Source organism: Staurois parvus, unplaced genomic scaffold (genome assembly GCF_062004578.1).
Source record: "Staurois parvus isolate SC_StPar_1 unplaced genomic scaffold, SC_StPar_1.0 ptg000437l, whole genome shotgun sequence".
Classification (NCBI taxonomy): domain Eukaryota; kingdom Metazoa; phylum Chordata; class Amphibia; order Anura; family Ranidae; genus Staurois; species Staurois parvus.
This window is the reverse complement of record NW_028318233.1, coordinates 2,275,459-2,300,306: the sequence shown is the minus strand read 5'-3', so window position 1 is coordinate 2,300,306 and position 24,848 is coordinate 2,275,459. Positions and strand designations below refer to the sequence as shown.

General features: G+C 39.4%; 1 protein-coding gene across 5 annotated transcripts in view; it reads left to right on the top strand.

Annotated features, from left to right (window-relative positions):
- LRRTM3 (leucine rich repeat transmembrane neuronal 3) overlaps positions 1-23,123 on the top strand; it is a 120,886-nt gene extending 97,763 nt beyond the window's left edge. For all 5 annotated transcript variants that reach the window (XR_016314366.1, XR_016314365.1, XM_089687774.1 and 2 more), the window contains one exon: positions 20,511-23,123. Coding sequence is in view for 2 of the 5 variants with exons in the window: in XM_089687774.1 (XP_089543900.1) it covers positions 20,511-20,561 (51 nt within the window). In the remaining 3 variants the exon portion in view is untranslated. The remainder of the gene's footprint in view (positions 1-20,510) is intronic.
- Positions 23,124-24,848: the final 1,725 nt, after the last annotated feature.

The window sequence follows — 24,848 nt, the reverse complement described above, 5'->3', positions numbered from 1 at the left end:
CACGGCGATACCTCACATGTGTGCTGCCAACGCCGTTTACATATGTGTGCACGATTTACGTATGCGTTTGTTTCTGCGCATGATTATTATTATTTATTTTTATTTTTTCACTGTTCCTTTCATTTTTTTAAAATCACTTTTACTCCTGTTACAAGGAATGTAAACATCCCTTGTAATAGAAATATGCATGACAGGTCCTCTTTAAGAAGAGATGTGGAGTCAAAAAGACCCCAAACCTCTTCTTTACCTTTAAAAGCAAAAGATCAAAAAATAAATGTTAACCACTTGACCTCCAGAGAATTGACCCCCCTTAAAGACCAGGCCTCTTTTTGCTACTCGGCGCTGCACTAATTCAACTGATAATTGCGCGGTCATGCAATGCTGAACCCAAACGAAATTTACGTCCTTTTTTTAACACAAATAGAGATTTCTTTCAGTGGTATTTGATCACCTGTGCGCTTTTTATTTTTCACGCTATAAACAAAAAAAGGCCAAAAATTTTGAAGAAAAACAATATTTTTTACTTTCAGCTATAAAAATTATATAGTAAACTCAAAGTTAGTTATAAATTTAGGCCAAAATTTATTCTGCTACATGTTTTTGGTAAAAAAAATCCCAATAAGTGTATATTGATTGCTTTGTGTGAAAGTTATAGCGTCTACAAACTATGGTACAGATACTGCAATTTACACCATTTTTGTGCTATACAGCGCTGCGCTAGTTTAACGGACAATTGCACGGTCATGCAAAATGGTACATAAATTAAATTTACATCCTTTTTTCCCCCACAAATTGAGCTTTCTTTCGGTGGTATTTGATTGCCTGTGCGGGTTTTATTTTTTGCGCTATAAAAAAAAAAGTCTGACAATTTTGAGGAAAAAAAACAATATTTTGGACTTTTTGCTATAAAACATGTCCAGTAAAAAAATGTAAAAATCTAATTTAGTCATAAATTTCTGCGAAAATGCATTTTGCGACATGTCTTTGCTAAAAAAAAAAAACCCAATACGTGTAAATTAATTGGTTTACGTGAAAGTTATAGCGTTTACAAATGGCGGGAAAGATACTGGGATTTTTAGTTTTTTTTTATACTAATAATGGCGGCGATCAGCGACTTATGGTGGCGATCAGTGACTTATGGTGGGACTGTGGGACTGCGGCAGACATTCTGACATTGGGGGGTACTGACTTGGGGTCACTGACATCCCCAGTGACACCATTACAGTGATCAGTGCAAAAAAAAAAAACACTGACGCTGTACTAATGGCACTGGGGAGGAAGGGGTTAAGTTTATTATTCAGGGAAAGGGTTAACTGTGTGAAGGGAGTGTTTTACTAGGGGGCGGGGGTGTGTACTGCAGGGAACACCGCTGATCGGGAGAGAGAAACTCTTCTGTCCCAATCAGCGTGTCCTGGAGCTGTCAGGGAACTGACAGAAAGCACAGCTACTGCAGCTGTGCTCTCTGTCAGCGATTGCCGCCGATCGCCGGGACATGGCCGGTAATGACTGGCTGTTACCCGACGACTGACATCTGTGGCTGTGATCAGCGGGACAGGTAGGGCCTCGCACGCGCCCCCTACCTGTTTTAAAAACACACATTTTAAAATCTGGTTTTGCCCAGCCGTGCCGCCCTGCCGCCATATTTATACAGTGCCTGGGCGGCATGTGGTTAAAAGAGAAAAAAAAATGTTTTGGTGATATTGGTGTAAACAACATGAAAGCATGGATCCATCCTGCCTTGTATCAATGGTTCAGGCTGGTGGTGGTGTAATGGTGTGGGGGATATTTTCTTGGCACTAGCAAGGTGTGCTTAATAAAGTGGCCGATGAGTGTACACTTTAATTAATTGGAAACATCTGGGTATTCTGCCCTCCCCAAAAAAGTGATCTTGTCTTTCATGTTTTTGTCATTTTAAAGCAAATGAGTTTCTAAACAATATATTTCTAAACCGCCTACCTGTATCTATTTTTTAATTTGTTATTTGCAGCTTTTTTTAATATAAACTAACATATTAGGTCTAGCAGTCCTTCTAATTACTTTTTTTCTTTTTTTTTCTTTTGTTACATTAAATCAACATCTTAGGCTCCAGTCCAAAGTAAATGCTGATTAGTAAAAGGTATATTTGAAAAGAAACAAAGCATACAGAGTGATTTTAATTAGAAATTGTTCTATTTTCCAATATTAGATATGAAGCAACATGATATTTAGGAAGAGCTAATATAATTCCTGTACTATTAGTACTAAATAACATTGTATTTAACTACACGCCTGCAGTCACTTAGAAATGGAAATGCTAAAAACAAACAAACTGCAAAAATGATTAAATATCGGTTTGCTTTAGATCTATTTGTATTGCAAAAAATTTTAGTCCTTTGAAGGAAACCCCTTCACAAAGGTAGTGGTAAAGGGGAAACCCTTCAAGCAAACCTGTGCATAAAGGTTTGCTTTACTCTATGTCCCCTAGCCCCACCTCTTATCCCCTGCATAAGCTAACCTTTACTTTTCTCAACCGTTGCGTCATTCAGTACCAGGATCTAAAAGAATTACCTGCTACTTCTGGTTATGAATAAGCATGCAGTTCACTTAGAGACAGCATTGGGTCAATTAGCTTTGTGAAAGCTTTGAGTAGAGCAACGCATAGCTTACACTGTGCTGTCCTTCATTCTAGACACCTGAACAAGGTGGTGAGAAAGTAAAAGAAAGGTTGATATACTGCTAAAGAGGGTCTAATTAAGGCCAAACTCTAGGATAATAAGCTACTGTTTATATCAGCCTTTTTCAACCTTTTTTACACAGAGGAACCCCTAAAATAACTTTCCGGTCTCAAGGAACCCTTGTTAAAAATTATTGCATTACTTGGGAAGAAATACAACCTTACAGATAGCTAAAAAGATCAATAGTGTCAGCAAGAACCTATCTGAGAGGCAGAAATTACTAATTGCTCAAGGAACTCATGGAAACCTCTGGAAGAACCATAAAGTTTCATGGAACCCTGGTTGAGAAACATGGTCTATATATAAGAGGTATCTGTATTCTTACTTTAAAGGCCAACTCAGAGAATTAGGCAAAAACTACCTTTGCAGTGCCCCCCTGTTCTGCAACGGTTAAATGCTCCATAAGGCCTTGGGGGAGGTGAAGAGATTGCATCCCCTATCTTACACCCTGATTCAGCAGGCTTTTGAGTTCTCCTCTTTTCCAACTGTCACTCCCACCTGTGGGCCTTCCCTGTCCATCTGCGCATACAATCATGGTCTATCTATCCTGCTTTGTACAAGGAGGAGGTAGGTGTGCAGTCGTAGTCGGAAGGGCCATAGAGAGGCTTCTGATGAGCAGTTGCACAAATGGAGGGAGTCTACAGGAGCCAGGATTAAGTTAGTATTACTCCCTATTTCTGCTTCCTAGATGGGAGGGGGCAGATCAAGAATAGATTTTGTCTAAATCCTGGAGTTGGGTTTTTCTCTTTGTGTGCTTTGTATATTTCTTCCAGATTTATGCAATGATCAGCTTGAAACATTTCTGCTCTCTCTTTTTGTGTAGGATGACTGGTCTTACAGTATATCCTCCTACTCCTGTATTTTCTGCAGACAGCTTGTAGTGGATGGACCCTCCCAAATATTTGCTCTTTGCAAAAGTATTTGGTGCACACAAAGTGAATGTATATAATTTGTAACCATTTTAGAATATGAAAGATTTTGTGCAAGTTCAGCTTTAAATTTAACCTGCTGTTTTGAATTGTGTGGGGAACGCACAAGTTCACTCAATCTTATTACCAATTGTTCAGTTTCAGCAACAATGTAGAGACAGTACCACCATCCTACACATAACAAAACTGCTAGTGCTCTGGAATACACAGGATTGCAATATTGATATACATTAAAAAAGAAAAATAATACTCAAAGTCCTCATAAAATAGATAAAAACATCAAATATAAACATCTGTCACCTACAACTAAAGCTGGCCCTGTAAGGATAAACATATGCTCTCCTATCTGTAAATCCTTCTTACATTTATTTTTGATTGTATACTTTGATGTATAAATAACAAAAAAGTATTTTATAGAAGTACCATTATAAAGTGGTAGCAAATCTAACAAACAATTTTGACTACATAACAATATGGATGTTTCCAGTATTTGTGCCAAAGGTGATCAAAATTAAGAATCATTTGGAGACGGGAAGAGAAGGAAAATATTTTACATATACCTGAATTTTTTTAATCTTTTCTGCTATTGTATGTACATATCTGATAGGGACAATTTTCTGTTTCACATTTGGGATTCTTCACCAGCTGCATATGTTGACAAGTTAAAAACAAAATAAAAGGAAAATACAGTCAAGGTAATCAAAAGAATGTTAGAAAAATACACAGAGGAAACACAACAGAGAGCCTAACCATATGCTGCAATAGGCAGCTACTTTGGGTGCCATTTTAAAGACAGTTAGGTTAACCACTGCTCCAGAGCGTTTACACATGCTCATGATGCTCCTGATTGTATAAATAGAATGCTGACATCATAGCACAGTTCTCCTTTGTGATAAGCTCCTGCATGATAAGCTCTGTTAGCCAGGAGACATGGACTGAGGTGCACTACTGAGATGAGACTAAGGCATGGTCAGAGGAGCAAATGCAGTGGAGATACAGATCTCCAAGCAGGGTAAGGGCAAGCAATAACCTAACCAACTCTTAACCTGCAGCTGACTCCCTGAAGGAGGACTGCATCTCAGAATGGGTGACTGGCCAGTGAAGTTGGTGACAGGCAAGTTTCTAAAAAAATGTTTGCATCAGTGCATTGAACTAGGTGATAATGGTAAGCTGTCACATGTCTACAATACCTGGCTGCATCAGGAATTGGATACAAGAAGTAAATGAAGGAACAAGGTATTTTCCCTCAGATCTTTCGCTAAACGTAGAGAGAATTTCTTTACCTGTATACCAGAATTCAGGAATGGTTTCAGATGCCTCCTTCTGGCTGTAGTACCTCTAGTCAATGAGGTAAAGATATTCTTAGTGCCAAGGTACAGCTGAGTTGTGATCACCGATGGGAAGAAGATTTGGGCCCATTGGATGATGGCCAGTGGCTTCAGGCCTTGAAACTCATACCCTTAGTCTCTTTGTCTCCATCACAATGCCTAATGCAGTTGTTTATAGTTCACAGAGCCTATTACACGCATGCTTATACACATGGGTTAGATCTATAATGCCTAACTGCCTATGCTGTGTTACGAACACGGGTCCCCTTTTCCACATGTTATGGCGATGCCTCAAACTCCATCGTTATTGGTTTGCCATTTTTCAGACACTTAAGAGTATTAATATTCCTACTGATCCTAAACTAGTTATTCTGGGTATCCTCCTAGAAGATATACTACCTGTAGAGTTTAACCTTTTATGGGTCCTAAATATTGCTATAAAACACATTTTTACAAAAATGGCTTTCACCCTCCCCACCCCTACATTATCACACTGGAGGGACGCTTTTATTTTTAATTTACAGAGGGAAGAATTGACGTATAAGTACGGGGGATGCCATAAAAAAAATTTAATTTCTTAAGAGAAACTTACATTTACCAGAGACAAAGGATTTGTCCATTATCATGGATGTTAGAGAGGCAATTTAGCCAAGAAAAATAGCCTAGCCTAGTTATTTTGACAAATGAAGATAGTTTCTGAGGAAGAGATTCAATGTCCGGTTTTCCGACTCCCTTTGCCTTTACATCAGAGGATGATAGGCAGCTGATATAAATACAGGTTATGCATATAACAGACTGCTCCAAAAGCTAAATATTACCTGCACCCCTTTAATTGAAAACTATGTGTGACAAAAGTCTGTGAATGCAAAAGATCTCTAGGAGGAGTCCATAGATCTGCAACCAGTTTTAGGTTAGGACTGGAGCTAGCATTGGATATATTTTGACTCATTACACTACTGGAGCCAAGTGCAGAACGTGTTAAGAATTCAGTAATGTTTTGCCAGCGGCATCCCTCCAAAATGAAAAAACAGCCCACAATTCTTTCAAGACACCCCAGTGTCAAAACTGCCATTCTGGGCCTGGCTAAAGAACATAGGGGTTTATGCATTACACAGTAGTGTTTTGTCTTATACAAGCTGTGGATATTTATTGTTGGAGAGGTTTTGAAAAAAAAACTCTTTATTTTTATTTTATGAATTCTCTGGCATCTGAAAAATAGCAATCATTGACTGTGTTTGAGTTGAGATTGCCCAGAGGGTTAAGTGCCCTGGCTAATGAATTGGAGCTATGGATTCAATTCTGTGTGTTATCCCCTTTTAATTTGTTAATTCGTTTTACCTTTGAAAGAGTAGGATGATCTCACACACAAGGATCATCTACTTGTTTCATACGCACAAAGAATCAACAAATTAAAAGGAAATAACCTTCTGTATAAAATCTCTTTACAATGAAAGTAATATGAAGCTGTTACATAAAGCAGGCTCATTCAGTTTCATAAATGGTGTTCTTATAAGGTCTCGGCTAGCAGAGCTGGCATTTTGCGTGCCCGATTTTAGAGCTGTTATGAGATTTTATTGTCAACTTTAAAAACTGAAACTTTCTCCACCTTATACGTATTCTGCAGATTGTACTCAGCAAATGTTCAATATGCAGCAAATACTTCTGGGCTTAATGAACATAATCAAAAAGGACCAAAGGCAGAAAAGACTTCTAGATAGAAATGTGTACGCAAGATTTTACTAGGTTACAGATCAGGGGCGGACTGACAACTCATGGGGCCCCCGGGCAATAGGGGATCATGGGGCCCCTGTGTCCTTGCCCAAACTCAAAACATTCTATGAAAAAGGTACCAGGGGCATCTCATGGGGCCCCCTACTGACCCTCGGGCAGTGCCCGAGTTTCCAAATGGTCAGTCCGCCCCTGTTACAGATACATGAATACAAATCTGCACATTAGATGTACAATGCAGTATATAGTTAATATGATAGTGTTTTAAATATACAGAAAGTTGCAATGCTGCTGCTGAGTGCTTTTCACATTGAAGTCAGCAGGTAATTAGCGAATCACAAACTGTTTCAAAATTATTGATTTGAAAAGACACTTCTGCAATTTGTAAAAAAAAAAGACAGAACTGGCCCCTGTATTTGCATCTGCTCCTAGCTATCCACTAGGATATTGTGCAAGACACCAAGGATGGGTCCTGGACGAGTGCTATGTGGCATCAATATTTGGGTTATGGTCCCTTTAAATGTTTTGTGTACTCAGGGGTTTCACCCATGATGAGTAAATAATTCTGGGGTTGTAGCAAAAGGAAAGGACTGACTCACAGTCTTCTTGTCATTAGTATTGGCTTATTTGGGAGATCTGGAGTGATATTTGGGTGTGAAAAGGACCTCCACTATTGACTACAAGGACAACTTGTAGGGTTCCTACTGGGTTAAGCAGCCTCTAGGAAGCTGCACAAAAGACAGGAGGCTCCTAGTCCTGGGTGTGGAGGAAGAGTTGTGAAGAGGCTTAGCTGTGTGCTGGGAAAAACTGACAAAACACCCGAGGCTGGATGCTGCTAACCCTGGGGTAAAGGCCTTATATGAACTTTACATGTTTGATATTCTTCTTGAAGATAAGTAGAATTTTTGAGTAGTATTTTCTGAGCTTTTATTTGCTGGAAGCTATATTTTGTTTGCTTTGAAAGAAAAATGAACACATTTATGCTTAAATAAATGGCTTTGCATGTGGTCCCAAGGTGCTATACCCCTGAAATTCACAGAATTCTTTTTTTCCATGCAAAAAAATCTTTTCCTTATGGAAGTATTTCCATGCAGATTGGTGTAATGTGCATGCAATCACATAATTCAGGAACCAGGCATTTGTGACAAATAAATTGTATGGACTTCTGCAGACTAGATCAAATCAGTTTGTTTATCTCTAGTGGTAGCTGTGCAATATGTGCAAATGCAGGGCCAGGCTTCATTCAGTCATTGTGCTTCCAATCCTTCTTTGTAGTTTTGTGCAGTTACTAGTAAAAAGGAAAAAAAAGTGGAAAACAGCATGAAGAATGAGAGAAACTGCTGGCAATGTTAAACCTCTACGTCCTTGGGCTGAAGTGGCTATGCCGGGGGCCATGGCTGCACCTGCAGTCATGACCCTGGTATCTTTTTTTTTTTTTAGCCAAGCTAAAAATAATGAATAATGTAAAAATCATCCTAGCAGCTAAATAGCCACTGGGTTGCTTTTACATTTTACATGTAGTGGAAGCGGGTCCATCCCTCACCACCTTCCTGGGCTCTCCTATTCCACCAGGGAGCTCAGGGCTCAAGCTGGCATTTCCACTGGCTTACCATAGAGATGACTGAGGACTGAAACTTCTCTGATCATCTCTATGGTCTAAGAAACCAGAAGCAACAAGTATTTTGTCACTTCCGGTTTCAGTTTAATTTAAAATGTGAAAGCATCTGATCAAACTAATCTGTTTGACCAGATACTTTTAATGGCAGAGGGGAGATCTGGGTTCTAATAGTAAAGAGAATTTATTCCCCACTTGTTATAAATAAAAGTGATAAAAAAAATTAAAGAGACAGTTTAAAAAAAAAAAAGTAATTAAATAAATAATAAAATAAAATTAAAAATGTTAACACTCCCCTGTCCCCCGTGCTTGTACACAAAGGAGAATACATACAGTGGGGCAAAAAAGTATTTAGTCAGCCACCAATTGTGCAAGTTCTCCCACTTAAAAAGATGAGAGAGGCCTGTAATTGGCATCATAGGTAGACTTCAACTGTGAGAGACAAAAGGAGAAAAAAAAAAACAGACAATCACATTGGCTGATTTGGAAAGAATTTATTTGCAAATTATGGTGGAAAATAAGTATTTGGTCAATATCAAAAGTTCATCTCAATACTTTGTTATATATCCTTTGTTGGCAATGACAGAGGTCAAACGTTTCCTGTAAGTCTTCACAAGGTTGGCACACACTGTTGCTGGTATGTTGGCCCATTCCTCCATGCAGATCTCCTCTAGAGCAGTGATGTTTTGGGGCTGTCGCCATTGATACAGGTAATGAGTGCAGGACAGAGGAGCCTCTTAAAGTAGAAGGTACAGGTCTGTGAGAGCCAGAAATCTTGCTTGTTTGTAGGTGACCAAATACTTACTTTTTCTCATTTTGTCTCTCATAGTTGAGGTCTACCTATGATGCCAATTACAGGCCTCTCTCATCTTTTTAAGTGGGAGAACTTGCACAATTGGTGGCTGACTAAATACTTTTTTGCCCCACTGTATGTGTGTTCACAACACATGTGAGGTATCCGCAAATTAATTTTAGTGAGAGAAATCATTTTAGCTCCAGAACTCCTGTGTAACTCCAAACTGGTAACCTGTAAACTCTTTTAAACATTGTCTGTAGAGATTGTTTACGTTCTGTAGGTTGTCATCATTCCACAGGTAAATGCAATTTTAAAGTGTGACATGTTATATCTATTTACTGTTGTATCTATTTACTCGGTGTAACATCATCTTTTATACCTTACCAAACAATTGGGTACTATATTGTGTTTTTGTGCATTAAAATTAATTTAAGTGTTTTGGTTTTTTTAAATTGCATTTGAAAAACTGTTGTGCAAATACTGTGTGACATAAAAAATTGCAACACTCACCATTTTATTCTGTAGGACATCTGCTTAAAAAAACAAAAACTAAATATATATATATATTTTGTTTGGGTGTTCCAAGTAAAAGAGGAATGTCAGAATTGGCCCAGTAGGCAAGTAGTTAAAAGTGGTTAAAAAAAGGAGCAAAGAAGGGTTTAAAATAGCATATTCTGGTCTTTTATTGATTTTTCTCAAGGAATAAAGTTGCCCACAAGTGAGGATTGGGGTCAGGAAAGGGGGGGAGGGGGTAAACACAACCAACTAGCCTTCTCGTGGTAGGGACTGATTTCAGTGGACTAAAGGAGGTGTATCAAAATATACCATGGTGCCAGTGTGATTGGTAGGCATGGTTAAAGCCGAGTTTCCCAAAAAACATAGTTTATTGTGACACACTTTTCATATCGTCCAGTATCATCAAAGACCTCCCTGTGCCAGGTACTGTGATCATGAGTCTGAGTGAAGAGCAGGTAGCTATATAAAGCCCAAGATGAATTGGTGTGCACCCAGGTCCCAAGGAGGATGGGGCCAGCTAGTTTCGATCAGTGAAGTCGCTAGCTTGTGTGTTGTGGATTTGTTAATGGCAAGATGAGGGTTAAATTGAAACATTCACTCAAAGGTAAACACCACAGTTTCTCCGTTATCCCTTTGTACATGTATGATCCTGGTTAACATCTACCCTCTGCTTACTAGCTCAGTAACAGTGTTGCATAAAGGTTCCCAGTGCAGAACTGAAAGTCTTGATGATATACTATAAATGAGCTAACAAGCATAGGACAGAAATCAATACACCCCAGCAGCCAACAGGGAGGAACATGGAGTATACAAGTACAAAGAGATACAAGGGATGGTGTGCTCTCAATATAACACAAGCACTGAACGGAGTCCCAGTAAGTGAATGCTTCCACTTTCCATTAATCCTTAAAATGCACACATTAGGGACATGCCATTGCCAGTGCAGTACATATTTGTACAAGTTTATATATATTATGTTATCCCATTTTTCTATTTGTCTACAAAATGTCTAATTGGATTGGGAGAATAGGAAAGGACCTCAATGGGCCTGTCTGTGTAGTGCTGAGTCTTGCATTGTGACCGCTGCATTGTATATGCTATGTTGTACCTTGCATATTTCTGATTGCTGCACTGTATACCCTATATACCCCTGACCCATACTATAGACTATGTTGTGTATTATTCAGTCCTGATCACTGCACTTTTCTTGCTGCATAGTCTCAACTCCTATAGTCCTGGCTACTTTACTTTATACACTAGATAGACCTAACTAATGAACTCTATGCTCTATGTTGTATTTAATCCTGACAGCTGCAGGTTATATGCTGGTAGAGGAAGTTTTCTGACCTACTAGCTTCCTATGCTGTTTTATGTGTTTACCAGTGACAGTGTGCCTCTTCCAGTGGCTCAGGCACAGAACCCTGCCTGCCCATATGACACATAGGAGAGGCCTCGTGCTAGGTGCTCCTCCTGCAGCCCTTACCAGCACAGAGGACTTCTCCCTGGCACTTTCAGGTAAGCCCTAGCTGTTCTTCTACAATAGTCCCCCACTGTGCCACTTTGAACTGGGTAGGTGGGGAGAGCTCTATACTGGGGGGAATTTGGGCATAAACACTTTAACGGGGGTGAGAGGGAGAGCTCTTCATGGGGGGGGGGGATGGGGGAGAGAGCTCTATACTGGGGAGTTTGGTAGGAGAGTTCTGAACCTTGGGCCCTGTGTGATATGAACTCCTGAGCACCGTACAATATTCACTCTTGAACCCTGTGACCTTTGATAAAATGATAATTTACCTCAAGGTTTATGTGTATCTTTGATACTTTTACTTGTGACCTAGTAATAAGGCATATTTTGTGGATATAAGGGCCTTGGCATATGTGTGCAGTGCATACGGTGAGTAGACTCAGACTCTGTTTACCGTATTCCTCCTCAGCCGCTCCCACTGGCAGGTGCGATTTTGCCATGCCCATGCAGAACCCTTCCTGCTTCCAACATCTTTTTCCTCTATGTGCTTCAGTTTTTTTCCAGCCTTAGTAAAGCCCCTGCCACTGAGGATGGACCTGTCAAGTAGGCTGTACATGACCCCGAAACCTAGAGCTTTGGCACATCCAGACATATGAGATTCTCAGGTCTACTGTTTATATACAGTAGCAACACAAATCTCATTGTGGGTGAATATTCAGTTTTTATTTTCTTGGGGAAGAAAGGGTCAACTTATGATCTTTTACATAGGCCCTCTACATTCAGGAAAGACCCCTTTCCAATGTGTGATACTGACTGTGGGTCCTACATTGATAAATGTCTGAATGGTTAAGTATGTCAATTCAGCTTAGGTCTCCTCTGGTTGCAGAGGTGGCTATACCCTTTATGTATTTTAGAAAATGTCTGTTATTATATTCTTTGTAAACTGTCCAATTATATACAGTATATGAATAAAATATGGCCAAAGTATTAAAATGAAATCTAGATAACAAGCAGTTAAATGTATGTAGCTTGCCCTCTCAAACCTCTCACAATTCACTGTTCATTAGTATGGCCACCCACTACAAAGATTTGTGAAAAAATGAGGCAGAGGAGGTGATCAGAGTCAGATGAATTTGCATATCAGAGAACCCCAGGATTGAAGGCTGTAGAGGTGTTCTACTAATAAAGGGATCCAGCATGCAGTCACCAGGAGGTGCCTACTACTCAGCTTGAGTAGCAACTTAACCTGTGTAGTCTGGCCAAAGGTTTGCCAAAAGTTTATTCCTACATATTTCAAAATAGCACACAACTTTCCATTCTGCTGAAAAACACAGCTTCCATAAAATGATTTTTATTCTAAGCACATACATATTCATAGACCTAAGGTCCTGAAAATAAAAGTATGAAAAATATATCAAGCTGCAAAATACACTACTTATCACATGAATCATTCAGAGCAAAGGTTACATAAAAGCAAAAACAAAAGACACAAGTACAATGTAGATGAAATTGAGCTGCAAGCATATGAGTGTAAACATAATGTTTGACAGTTTAGAGACAGGGAATTTACAAAAATAAATGGGCTTTTTGGCTTGCAAATAATATGTAAAAGAATCCTGTAAATACCATTTTTATTAGGTTTATAGATATTGCCTCTCAGTAATATTACCTTCATTAAAGTACAGCAGTCATAATTACTTTGACAATTATTTGGCTCATTGTGGAATTTTAATCACGCTTTGACATGAAGTTGTCCAGGTTACTATTTCTGCAACATGACAAAGGTACTATCCCAAACTATTAATATACACTTTATTAGGTACACCTGTTCAATTGCTTGGTAACACAAATTGCTAATCAGCCAATTACAAGGCTGCAACTGTCATTTAGGCATGTAGTTGCGGTGAAGACAACTTCAAACTGAGCATCAGAATGGGGAAGAAAGGGGAATTCGGTGGCTTTGAACATGGCATGGTTGTTGGTGCCAGACAGACTGGTCTGAGTAATTCAAAAACTGCTGATCTACTGGGATTTTCACACACAACCATCTCTAGCATTTACAGAGAATGGTCCGTAAAAGAGAAAATGTCCAGTCAGCGGCAGTTGTGTGGACAAAAATGCCTTGTTGATATCAGAGGAGAATGGGCATTCAATTTCAGCTGAGACATTCTGATGGTAGGGTCAGAATTTGGTGTATGAAAGCATGGATCCATCGTGCCTTGTATCAATGGTTCAGGCTGGTGACGTAATGGTGTGCGGGATATTTTCTTGGCACTAGCACGGTGTGCTTAATAAAGTGGCCGATGAGTGTATAAATGGATAGATTTGGAAAAATTGTCCATACATAACGTATTTGTGTTTGTTTCTTACCTATTTATATTTATTCACTTGTAAAAACTCCTTTTGAAGGCATATTCTTCAACACGCCCAGGGCAATGGTGAAATTGGTTCATCGCTGTACAAGGTGCAGCCAGGGCAGACAAAGATATTGCTACTTTGATTAACAGCTTCTATAATTAAACAGCCATGCCTGGGAATTGTCAGAATTTGGCTCCAAGGCTAAGGATTTTTAGGCACATTTCTGAGTCTCAGAGATTATGCCTCCAATTTTAGGACTGCTATTTCAGTGCTGCATTTCAAATTCTTCAAATAATCTCTGCTGTTATAGTCACCTAATCTGTGTCTACGTCATCGTTGAACCCAGGTTTTCTATTAGACATAAAAGCTATATAGAGCTACTGCTTGGATATGTCATATATTTTCCCTGCTTGTGTATAGAAAATGGATAACACAACTACAGTATTCTTTTGTGGATCTTTGTCATGTCAGCCTGCTGTGGGATGTAGCAAGCAATGGCCAACTAGGAGGGAACTTGAAAGAAGTGCAAAAACGACTGTGCTCCAACAATGGCTGTATGTAAAAATTGTATTGAGCTACCACCAAAGAAACAACCATAGCACGGGGTACACCAGGTATTGGATTGGTGAAAGGTGTCTCTTCTGAGCATTGATAAGCCACTTAACCTCGACAGAGTCTTGCAGGTCATGCTGTGATTCAAGGCTTACAAGATCTGGCCAAAATTAGTATGTCGTCCTCTGTAATGGAATATGGAGGATCAGAAAGAGGTACAGCTCACAGCACAGACCATTTCAGAGTCTCGAGAGGGTGACCACAAGTCCTAGCACACTATTATATGCAAGCCTGCATCTGCTGTGAAGGAAGACAGTGAGAAAACAGGTAAGAAACCAATGCAGATACTGTATGTAGCTCAGGACATTATACAAGCACAGTAGTTTATACTGTGATGACAATAGCCCAGTGCTACCAGCACCCACCAGCAGAAAGATATATGAACTGAATGGGGGGGAGGGGGGTCTTCCAAAATTTTTATAATTTTTTTGAGACAGAGCTTTCTTTTGGTGGTATTTAATCACCACTGTGTGGTTTTTTTTTTTTTATATAAACAGAAAAAATACAGAAAATTTTGAAAAAAACACAATTTTCTTTCTGTTTTAAAATTTTGCAAATAAATAGTCTTTCTACATTTGTTTGGTAAAAATAACCCAAATCAGTGTATGTTATTTAGCTTGTGTGAAAGTTATACAGTCTACTAACTATGAGATGTATATTAAAAAATTGATCAGGACAGTACAAATACCCCTTAGATTATCCCTTTTTGGAAAGTAGACAGTCCTAGGTATTTAGTAAGAGCCATGACAAGTTTTATGAAGTTGTAGTTTTTGCCACAATTTTTTGGAAAATTAAGAAATTGCATTTTAATTTTTTTTGTACATACTCTCACCAGCAGGGGCGGACTGACAACTCATGGAGCCCCCAGGCAATAAGGGATCATGGGGCCCCTGTGTCCTTGCCCAAACTCAAAAAAGCCTATGAAAAAGGTACCAGGGGCATCTCATGGGGCCCCCTAATGACCCCGGGCCCTCGGGCAGTGCCCGAGTTTCCAAATGGTCAGTCTGCCCCTGGTCACCAGTGCAGTAAAGCGTCGTCATATGACTGGTGTGGTGGTAATCAGGGATGCAGGAATAAATAAATAATTTTTTATTTTGTTTTAAACATTTTTTTCTTTTTTTAATTTATTGTTTTACATACTTTGACCAGAGCAGTGTAGTGTTACCATAGTAACACCACATTATGGTTGATCTAGATTTTTTTTACCGTGTTACTGCTTGTTATAGTGATGATCACTGTAACAGCAGTTGTTTTAACTGTCATAAATGGCTTTCATTCATGACAGCTTGCTTATTATTATGATGCTGTGACTGGCTAGAGCTGTCACATGCTACAAGGCTGCTGTGAATGACCTAGTACCAGGGGCGGACTGACCATTTGGAAACTCGGGCACTGCCCGAGGGCCCGGGGTTAGTAGGGGGCCCCATGAGATTCCCCTGGTACCTTTTTCATAGGCTTTTTTGAGTTTGGGCAAGGACACAGGGGCCCCATGATCCCCTATTGCTCGGTGGCCCCATGAGTTGTAAGTCCGCCCCTGCCTTGTACTATGTGATAACTGTGTACGATCAGACATCACAATAGTGTGCAAGTTGTCATGAAAGGCTGCCATTCATGACAGTTTTGTTTACATGTTATCATGTTATTACAGTGGTCCCAGGATCCCGCCACTATAAGCCTCAGGGGGCGCGCACGAGGTGTGCGAGCAGGAGGACATTCATGGATGCCTTCCGAGAACTAGACAACCACCCTGAGGCCATATAATGACTATAGAGCAGTGGGAAGTGGTTAAACATAAGTTTAAATATTTCACACTATGGCTGAGCACAGCATACTTTTTTGTATTTACAAGCAAAGACTGCAAGAAGACAGCAGTGTGCATAAAAATATTTTCTTGCATTATCAGTACAAGTATCTATGCTTCTGAGTAACTTCTGAAATATGTACATATAGATTTTATCTGTTGTTTTTAAGTGCAGCATTTCTCCAGAAAGCAAAATCATGTAATGTAGCTTTTAAGAAGTTTCTTGATTCTTTTTTTTTTTTTAAACCAATTTAGGCTACATCTCCACAAGTACTGGATGCAAAAGCAAAGCATCCAGCTCCCATGCTTGCCAATAGGAAAATTTAGTTTAGCTCTCTTTGTGCTGTTGATCACATACATTGGGACCAGTGCGAAGAAACAAGCAGCTTGATGAATCAGGGAATGTTAGCTCAGCTATTAGGATGAGTTCACACCAGGGGCGGACTGACAACTCATGGGGCCCCTGGGCAATAAGGGATCATGGGGCCCCTGTGTCCTTGCCCAAACTCAAAAAAGCCTATGAAAAAGGTACCAAGGGCATCTCATGGGACCCCCCACTGACCCCGGGCCCTTACACAGTGTCTGAGTTTCCAAATGGTCAGTTTGGTTCACACTTTCATATCATATGGTGGGGGTTGCATAGCTGATGTCAGGGATGGTGGCCAAACAGATGTCAGAAACCACTGCCAAGCACCCAACTTTTGATCCCCACACAAAGCATAAACTGTAACTCTAATTCTGTTGAGAAACAAATCCCTTCTCTGGTGTCCGTTTATGAACCAGCGGTAATAGATCGCTGCTCAGTTCTCCGGCATTCTCAGAGAACACAGTTCTCCTGTGAATGCAGTTTATGAAGCAGTTCTCCAAACGAAGGGAGAACGGTCTCCAAACGCTGGAGAACGGTCTACAAACTCTGGAAAACGGCTGATTTTACTATAATCTCGCGAGATTACAGTAAAAGATCAGTTTACTAAGCAGAGGTAAATTATCTCTGCTTAGTTTTCGGTTCCTCTGATTCTCCAGCTCTGGGCTGGAGAATCTAGAGGGAGAACACAGATCTCCAGAGAAGGGCTGACATGATCTCCTGAGTGTCATAAACTCTGAATGACCAGAGAATAGCTGAGATCTGTTGAATCGCAGCTATTCTCTGTGTCATAAACGGACACCTATGTACATTGCAAGGATTTTAACAACATTTGTAGCAGTCATGGTTATCTTTGGAGGTCTTGTCAATGGCTACACAAGGGCCACCACTTGGGTGAGTAAAATTGCTCATCTCTTGCAGGGAACTGACATTTTGATTTTTTTTAAAACCTGACAGGGCCTCTAAAGGTCCTATGACTATACAGTAGGTAAAATCTTATCCTGATCCACAAGATTCCCACTCTTGTCTGTTTTAGATATTTAGGGAAACAGATATTTCAAAAATATCTTAATAATTGCTATCCATGATTCTATGTATGGTGTGCTTACATTCAGATCGCCAGCTTATGTTAGCAGCTTTGAAGACAGCTCACACTTAATACTAGAATAGCTGCTTTACTAATATAGATCCGGACATTTATAGCATTCCCCTTGTGGCAATATTCCAAATGGTAATTGAGGGTGGTGCTATAAAGAGGAGACCCCATGCACCTCGCCTAATTTTATGTGCGCCCACAACTGTAATATGGAAGAGCTTTGCTCACAGAAATGCTGATTAGAATGAATTTACTGAAGAGAAGCATAAACATCAGATAGCAGACTTAGAAGAATCTTTCTTAAGGGTAAAGCCATGCCATATGGCCATGCATCTGACACAGACACAGCTAAGCAATCTGTACTTGCTAAATGAAGGGATGATTGTTTTCCACAACAGAATACATAAAATATTTGTGTTTTGTGTCTTACCTATATTTATTCACTTGTAAAAACTCCTTTTGAAGGCATATTCTTCAACACGCCCAAGGCAATAGTGAAATTGGTTCATCGCTGTACAGGGTGCAGCCAGGGCAGACAGAGATTTTGCTACTTTGACTAACAGCTTCTATAATTAAACAGACATGCCTGGAAACTGTCAGAATTTGGCCCCAAGGCTAAGGATTTTTAGGCACATTTCTGAGTCTCTGAGATTATGCCTCCAATTTTAGGACTGCTATTTCAGTGCTGCACTTCAAATTCTTCAAATAATCTCTGCTGTTATAATCAACTAATCTGTGTCTACGTCATCAGTGAACCCAGGTTTTCTATTAGACATAAAAGCTATATACAGCTACTGCTTGGATATGTCATATATTTTCCCTGCTTGTGAATAGAAAATGGATAACACAACTATTAAAGACTGATTTTGCCTACGGGATAAATCCAATGTGATCATACACGCTGCAACAATGAGGGGGTTCTAATAAAAAAAGATGTACTATATGGTAGTATAGTTTGTTCTTCACTTTAGGGAGAGGTGGGGGTGGGGATAAGGCAAAGACAACTAAGTTATCTGTTAGCTATAACAAGCAGATTCATTCATTTCAGGTGATGAGACTTAAATGGTAACTCCACTTTGGTAGAAAACGTATAGCAAATAAAAAAGTAATACAGCATATACAATTGCTACTCAAGCCATGTAGTAATTTAATGGTATTAAAAATTACTTTTCCATTTTAATCAGCATCTGTTGTAAAATTCAGTGTAATATGGTAACTTGCAGGCATTCTATGAATGGAGGATGACGAAAAGGCCTGCCTCCTTTATTCATAAGCAGATTTTAATTGATAGAAGCTATAGTACAGCAATTAGGAATGGAGAAGGGGAGTGGAAAGAGCTGACCTAGTCATTGCTGTTTAAAAAAAAATAAACAGGCTTATAAAGAGAAGTTCAAGAATTAAAAATCACAATAAATCTTACTTGTCTAGGTGTGGATTCAGCATTAATCCATGCATCAGCCGTCTATTGCTGGCTACAAGACTGAAAACTGAGTGATGAAAGACTGTTGATTGCTCAGTTCTTTCCTCCGCTCTGATCAGAGAGCCCTCTGCTGTGCCCCTTCAGCGTTCACTGGAGCATTGGGCTATTGAGGGGGCAAAAGTGGCTGGTTTAGGCTCTCAGCGACTTGCTGAGAGGCTGAGCCAGCTGCCAGTCCAGGCATCTGGATGGATTCCAACTGTAATGTCAGTGCTGTAGCCTGACAACTGAAAATGGGTGACAGGAGTACAGAATGAAGTGCACTCCTTTGATCCATAGAGGAAATACAGCCAAAAGAGCTTTGGTCATACTTCACCTTTAATCCTAAACTAAAACATTATGATGGCAGCGTATTCTCAGCTGTATGTATTATGCACACAAAGGTTAAAGACATCTAAGATCCCTAAATGAGAGATGAACTCAGAAATTCAGCTTCACTGCTTCACTCACTTCACTTTTACTATGTTACATTAAATGGCACTTATCCTTTTTTGCAGAGGCTTTTTGAAATTTTTTTTTTTTTTCTGTAAAGCAGTATCAGGGACAGTCTATAGGGACAGCATGCAGAAGCAGCATTAGGGCCTGTGTCGACATACTTTGGACTTTGTTGTGTGTTGTTGGCATCAGTTTGAAATGCTTTCAAAAAGTACATGACCTCCTTTTGATTTGCATTTGACCAGCTTTCAACAGGTTTTTCATTCCCATTGACTTCTATCATCATGCAAAAACTGTTTGAAAGTCTGTTGACAGACCATTAGTCCCCAGTGAGCTTCTGGAGGTAGAACAGATACATGTAATACTTGTAGGCAGCATTGTATATTTGACAATAAAGATGACCTTTGAGGGGAAAAACTTTTTGCCCCTCGTTTGACCTTTTTGTAGCCACTTTTCTTCTTTGGGTTTAACCCCCTTCCCTTTATAGCCATTGATACTGACTTGTCCCTATAGTGGAATCACTAGGCTGGGTCATAATAAGAAGAGTTTTTAAGTGAGCAGAGGTTAATTTAGAACTGGTGAGTTTCACAGTCAAGGAAGAAAGCCTACAAACCGTGTTGCTTCCTTTTTATTCTACACACAGCCATATTCTCCCGGGGAAAGCCTTATGCATAATATATGACTTATCTCATTTTCATTGTGTGATATTTAATAGGTACAACATAGAAGGTCTTGATTTTAATTATTGATTAATATTTTACAATAATTAATCATTCCTCTTTATAAAAATGTTTTGTGTTCTAATGAAAAAGACATTTTTTTGTATTTTCATGGGACTGTAACACAGAGAACTGCTGGCTGGAATATAAATTCTTGGTTATGAGAAATGGTCAGTAAGGCAGCAGATTCCTGCTGTGCTCTGTCTAAGTGGAAAAGTCATCAGTCTCTGTGTTTACACATTGGCTCATTCCATAATTTCTCTGATGTGAGTCATATTTTCTATTCTGTGACTCCGGGAGATGTAAAATCACCAATATTTTCTCAATAACCTCTATAAAATTGTATGTTTATTTAATTTCCTGTCCACATACACGGTGTATTTATGAATATGTTGCAAATAATGCTGCCAAGGATAGCCAAGCAGTTTAGATTAATTTTAGATACCACATTTTGGAAAATGGATATTTACCCAAGAGAGATTTAGCAATTGCATGGCACTAAGGGTGTGAAATTGCTATTAAATCCTAAAAGTGTGTTTTATTTCTTTTTTTTTTTCCAGAACTCCACATCCTATCCGAGAAGTCTGTGCTACTATTTACCCGGAGAATGAAATCACTAAACACATACTAACAAATATTTATACAGTGGCCACAAAATAGAAGCACCTGTTTAGTACCATGTTGGACTATCATTGGCTTTGACACTCACATGTCATGGCAGTGACAACAGATGGGTCCTGTAGCATCCAGTTGTTGGTGATCAAGCAGTGCATATGCAACTGCCCAAGGCTGATGGGTGGATGCTCCTTTCTGTGGATGCTCAAGTTAATTTCAAAGGCATTTTGCCAACCTCTGAGTTTAATGTAATAGTTGTGTTGTTACAGCTGGGATTCACTGGACCAAACTACATTTTTCCAGTCATCAACAGTCCAGTGGCAATGTTCCCCAGTGGCGATTGCAATCACTTTTTTGAGGTTAACCTTAAAAAAAGAAAGGTATAATGCAAGCTTGTTTGTATGTGTACATCATACCACCAAGAGTGCAATGCATGGTGCAGTCCAGTATTGGTTGTTTACCCCACGTGTATTGTAATTACTGTGGTGTGGAGTTTGCTGTTATGTCCTCAGTAGGGATGAGAATATTGATTTTCATTAAATTGATTTTTCCCCTAATTTATAGGTTTTACAGTTAGCAAAATTTTGTTGACATGGAAACTCTCAATTTCACTCATTTGGTTGAATTTGGTTGAAAAAAAGGACCTACTCACCCTTTTTTATATTTGAAGGGTGTTTTTAGGGGTGGGGTAGTACTTATAGTTTTTAGTTTATTTCAGTTAATGTTCTGTAAATTTGTTTTCTTTTCTTATGTATATTTGAGCATTATTTGTATAATGACGCTTTAAATTTGTTATTTATTTTTTTTCATTGTCTGTCTTTTTCTTTATGTGAAAAAATTTAAAAGTATGAGGCTAATTGGGGCAGAATTTTGGCACAAGAATACCACCAGAGTAGTTGAAAGGTATTTGATTTAAGACATTTAAAAACCATTGCACCCTTCAAAACAAAAACATCCACATTTCATGATCCCTATTAGCTCCTAATCATTTTGCCAAAATGGCAAAATTTGCCCAAAATCTCCTCATTTTCTTCAGGATTTTCAGAATATGAAACTCAAATTTGCTCATCCCTAGTCACCTGCCACCATATCAACCCGAGGACCACCTCCCATCTAGTGGATGTTTTTCCATGAATACAATTCCCTCAAAATCTCAACAGTGCATAAAAGAAATCAACCCAGCCATTTGGAAGTCAGAGTAAACATACATGCTTTGTTTCCTGATAGGAAAGAAATACATGGTAACATCTCTGTACAAGTAGTACCAAACAAAAAGTGCTGTGCTATTGCTTTAAATATACAACCAATTATAAATCAATCCAACTATTGAATGCTTGTGCTGTATAACAGAGTTGTACAATGCAAAAAGTGAACAGTGCAAAAAGTGACAAGTGTAAATAAATATTTACAGTATTATGGTAGTAAAAATTAGAGATGTGCATGATGAAAAATTTAGTTTCATTTCAGATCCTTCCACCCCTCCCTTCCATTCACCCTTCCTTCCTTCCACCTACCCCTTCCTTCCTTCCACCCACCCTTTCTTCCTTCCTTCCACCCACCCCTCCCTCCGATTCTTTCTTCCACCTCTCCCTCCCTTCCTTCCTTCCTTCCTTCCTTCCTTCTTTCCACCCTTCCCTTCCACCTCTCCCTTCGTTCCTTCCAGCCACCCTTCCCTTCCTTCCTTCCTTCCTTCCCTTCACCCCTGCCTCTCTTCCTTCCTTCAACCCTTCCCTTTCTTCCACCCCTCCCTCACTCCCTGCCTTACCTCCTTCCACCCCTCCCTCCCTTCCTCCCTCCCTTCCACCCCTTTTTCCCTTTCTTCCACCCCTCCCTCCCTTTCTCCCTTCTACCCCTCCCTTCCTTCCATCCCTCCCTTCCTTCCATTTCCTTTCTTCCTTCTTTCCCCTCCCTTCCTTCACTCTGCAGAAAACATTTATCAGTTCCATTTCATGAGATAATTTACAAGGGTGTGTTTAGGGGGTGGAATTAGGGGCAGGGCAGGTTAGGGGTTGGGCGGGGAAACTGATAGCGAGTAGCTCGTAAGTCCTGGCTAGTAGCGCAGGACTTGAAATTTTGAGCCCTGAATTAGACAATATCCAAAAGAACAAATGGAACAAAATGAACTTCATATTCATTCATTATGTTATGATTTGGATATTCTGATGGATCCACTGCCATCCAACCCAAACACAATAAGCAGGAAATTGGAATAATCATCTTATTTCACTTTTACACCTTACTGTATTTATTACAATATGTTTCCATTTCATATGTAGTGCATTTTTATAATGAAAAATGTTAATGCAAAATAAAAAATAAATGGATCCGAAAGAGCTAATGGAACTAAATTAATTTTGGATTAATTTGTTATGTTATGTCATTTTGGATGCTTCAAACATTAACAAAAGGCCCAAACTATTGCATCATGCCATCCGAATGAAACTAATGAATTTTATTGTTTTGCTTTAATTTATTTCGGATTTGTTGAAATTCCTTACTATTGTGATTCGGAGATTCGTATACAACCGAATCTCCAAATAATAAAAATTTTGTCTGAATTTTGATTCGTAATTAAACAAATCTCACATGTCTCGTAAAAATAAAGTCTATAGAATTGAAAAACAATGGCGAAAATCCAGTTTCCAACAAACGTGATGTGCAGTACAGCCAGTGACGGTCTCCTCTACCAACATGTACCATAAACTGCTTACCAGACAGCATGGCCCCTTCAGGGGCGGACTGACAACCCATGTGGCCCCCGAACAATAGGGGATCATGGGGCCCCTTTGTCCTTGCTCAAGCTCAAAAAAGCCTATGAAAAAGGTACCAGGGGCATCTCATGGGGCCCGACTACTGACCCCGGACCCTTGGGCAGGGCCCAAGTTTCCAAATGGTCAGTCCGCCCCTGGACCCCTTAGTTATAGAAGGTCAATACATTCTTTCACAAAGTAATGGGACAATATGGTAATGAACCCTACTACCATGCTCCTCCTCTTCTGCAACAGGATGCAAAAGGATTCTGCAAAAGGTTTCTGCAACAACCATGTAAAACAGTGCCCATGGTAAAAAGAAAGGGGCCCCACACAGCATGGTACAGTAACAGCTCATTTACCATAAAATAATACTGATGATGTCAATTCTGATGAAACACACCAGCTGGAGTTTACACATGCTGTGCGGTGTGGCCGCTTTCCTTGTTTCGAAGCTTGGTTGTAGATTTAAAGCAATAGTGAAACATTTTTGGTTTACTAGTGGTAATTATTATCTGTTTGTGATTATAATGGTTGCTATCACCTTTTTCCAGTGGATATACTAAGCTTAAAGGCTACACAAATTTTATTTTAAGGAAATCACTGTACAGCCAGTAATTTTTTCCTACCGTGGAACTACTTTAGTATAGTGGAATAACACAAAGCAGCACAATGATAGGGTGTGCCTGTTGCATGTGACACTCCTGATCTTGGGTCTACTTTGCTTAGTAACCCAATGTCTCAATAAAATGTGAAACTCAATATTATTAAGTGCTATTAGTGTGGAACGTAGACATCATATACTAACTAATGATATAGATTAAGGCCAATCAATTAACAAGCATGTGATTAATATTTAATTAGTGGAGTCCTCCCTAATTGGACACTTTCAACCCCAGATACAATTTTACTTTAGTTTTATTATTATTGAAGAGAGATTTCCCCTCTTGTCCAGAAGGACCTGAAATGAAAGAGTGCAGGTATCACCAGGAAAAGAAGACACAGAGAACAATAAGAAACCAAACAGAGGTTTTAAACCTTAATCACTTTGTACAAAAGAGCATTTAGTCTGGAACTGGGCTTTGAAGAAGCATTGTGACTAGAGTCGACTCTACAGAATATTCTGCCAATAATGACCATTACTAACTCATTATATAAAAATGCCTCGAAGTTGGCAGTTCTGGCCTTTTGCAGTGAATTAGCTCAAGGTGACAGTATACCTCAATAACGTGCCTAGTGTATTGAAGCTGGGTACAGGTCCAGATATTTGCTGTTATGGTATTACCAATGATTGAAATTGAGCGTAGTTGTTGATTTAGTATATACAATTAATTTCTATTGTGCTTTCTCTCTATCAACATCCACCAGACCAGAAAGACCAGGTCATATTTGGCAGGGTAGGTCTGATTCATTAACTGTCTGATGTGGATATCGCTGGCAGCAGCTCAAGCAATCTCCTCAGAAACATAACCTTTTATTCTGAAGTTTGTCTCCAACGAGACATGAATCAAGAATTTCTTGCATTTCATATTC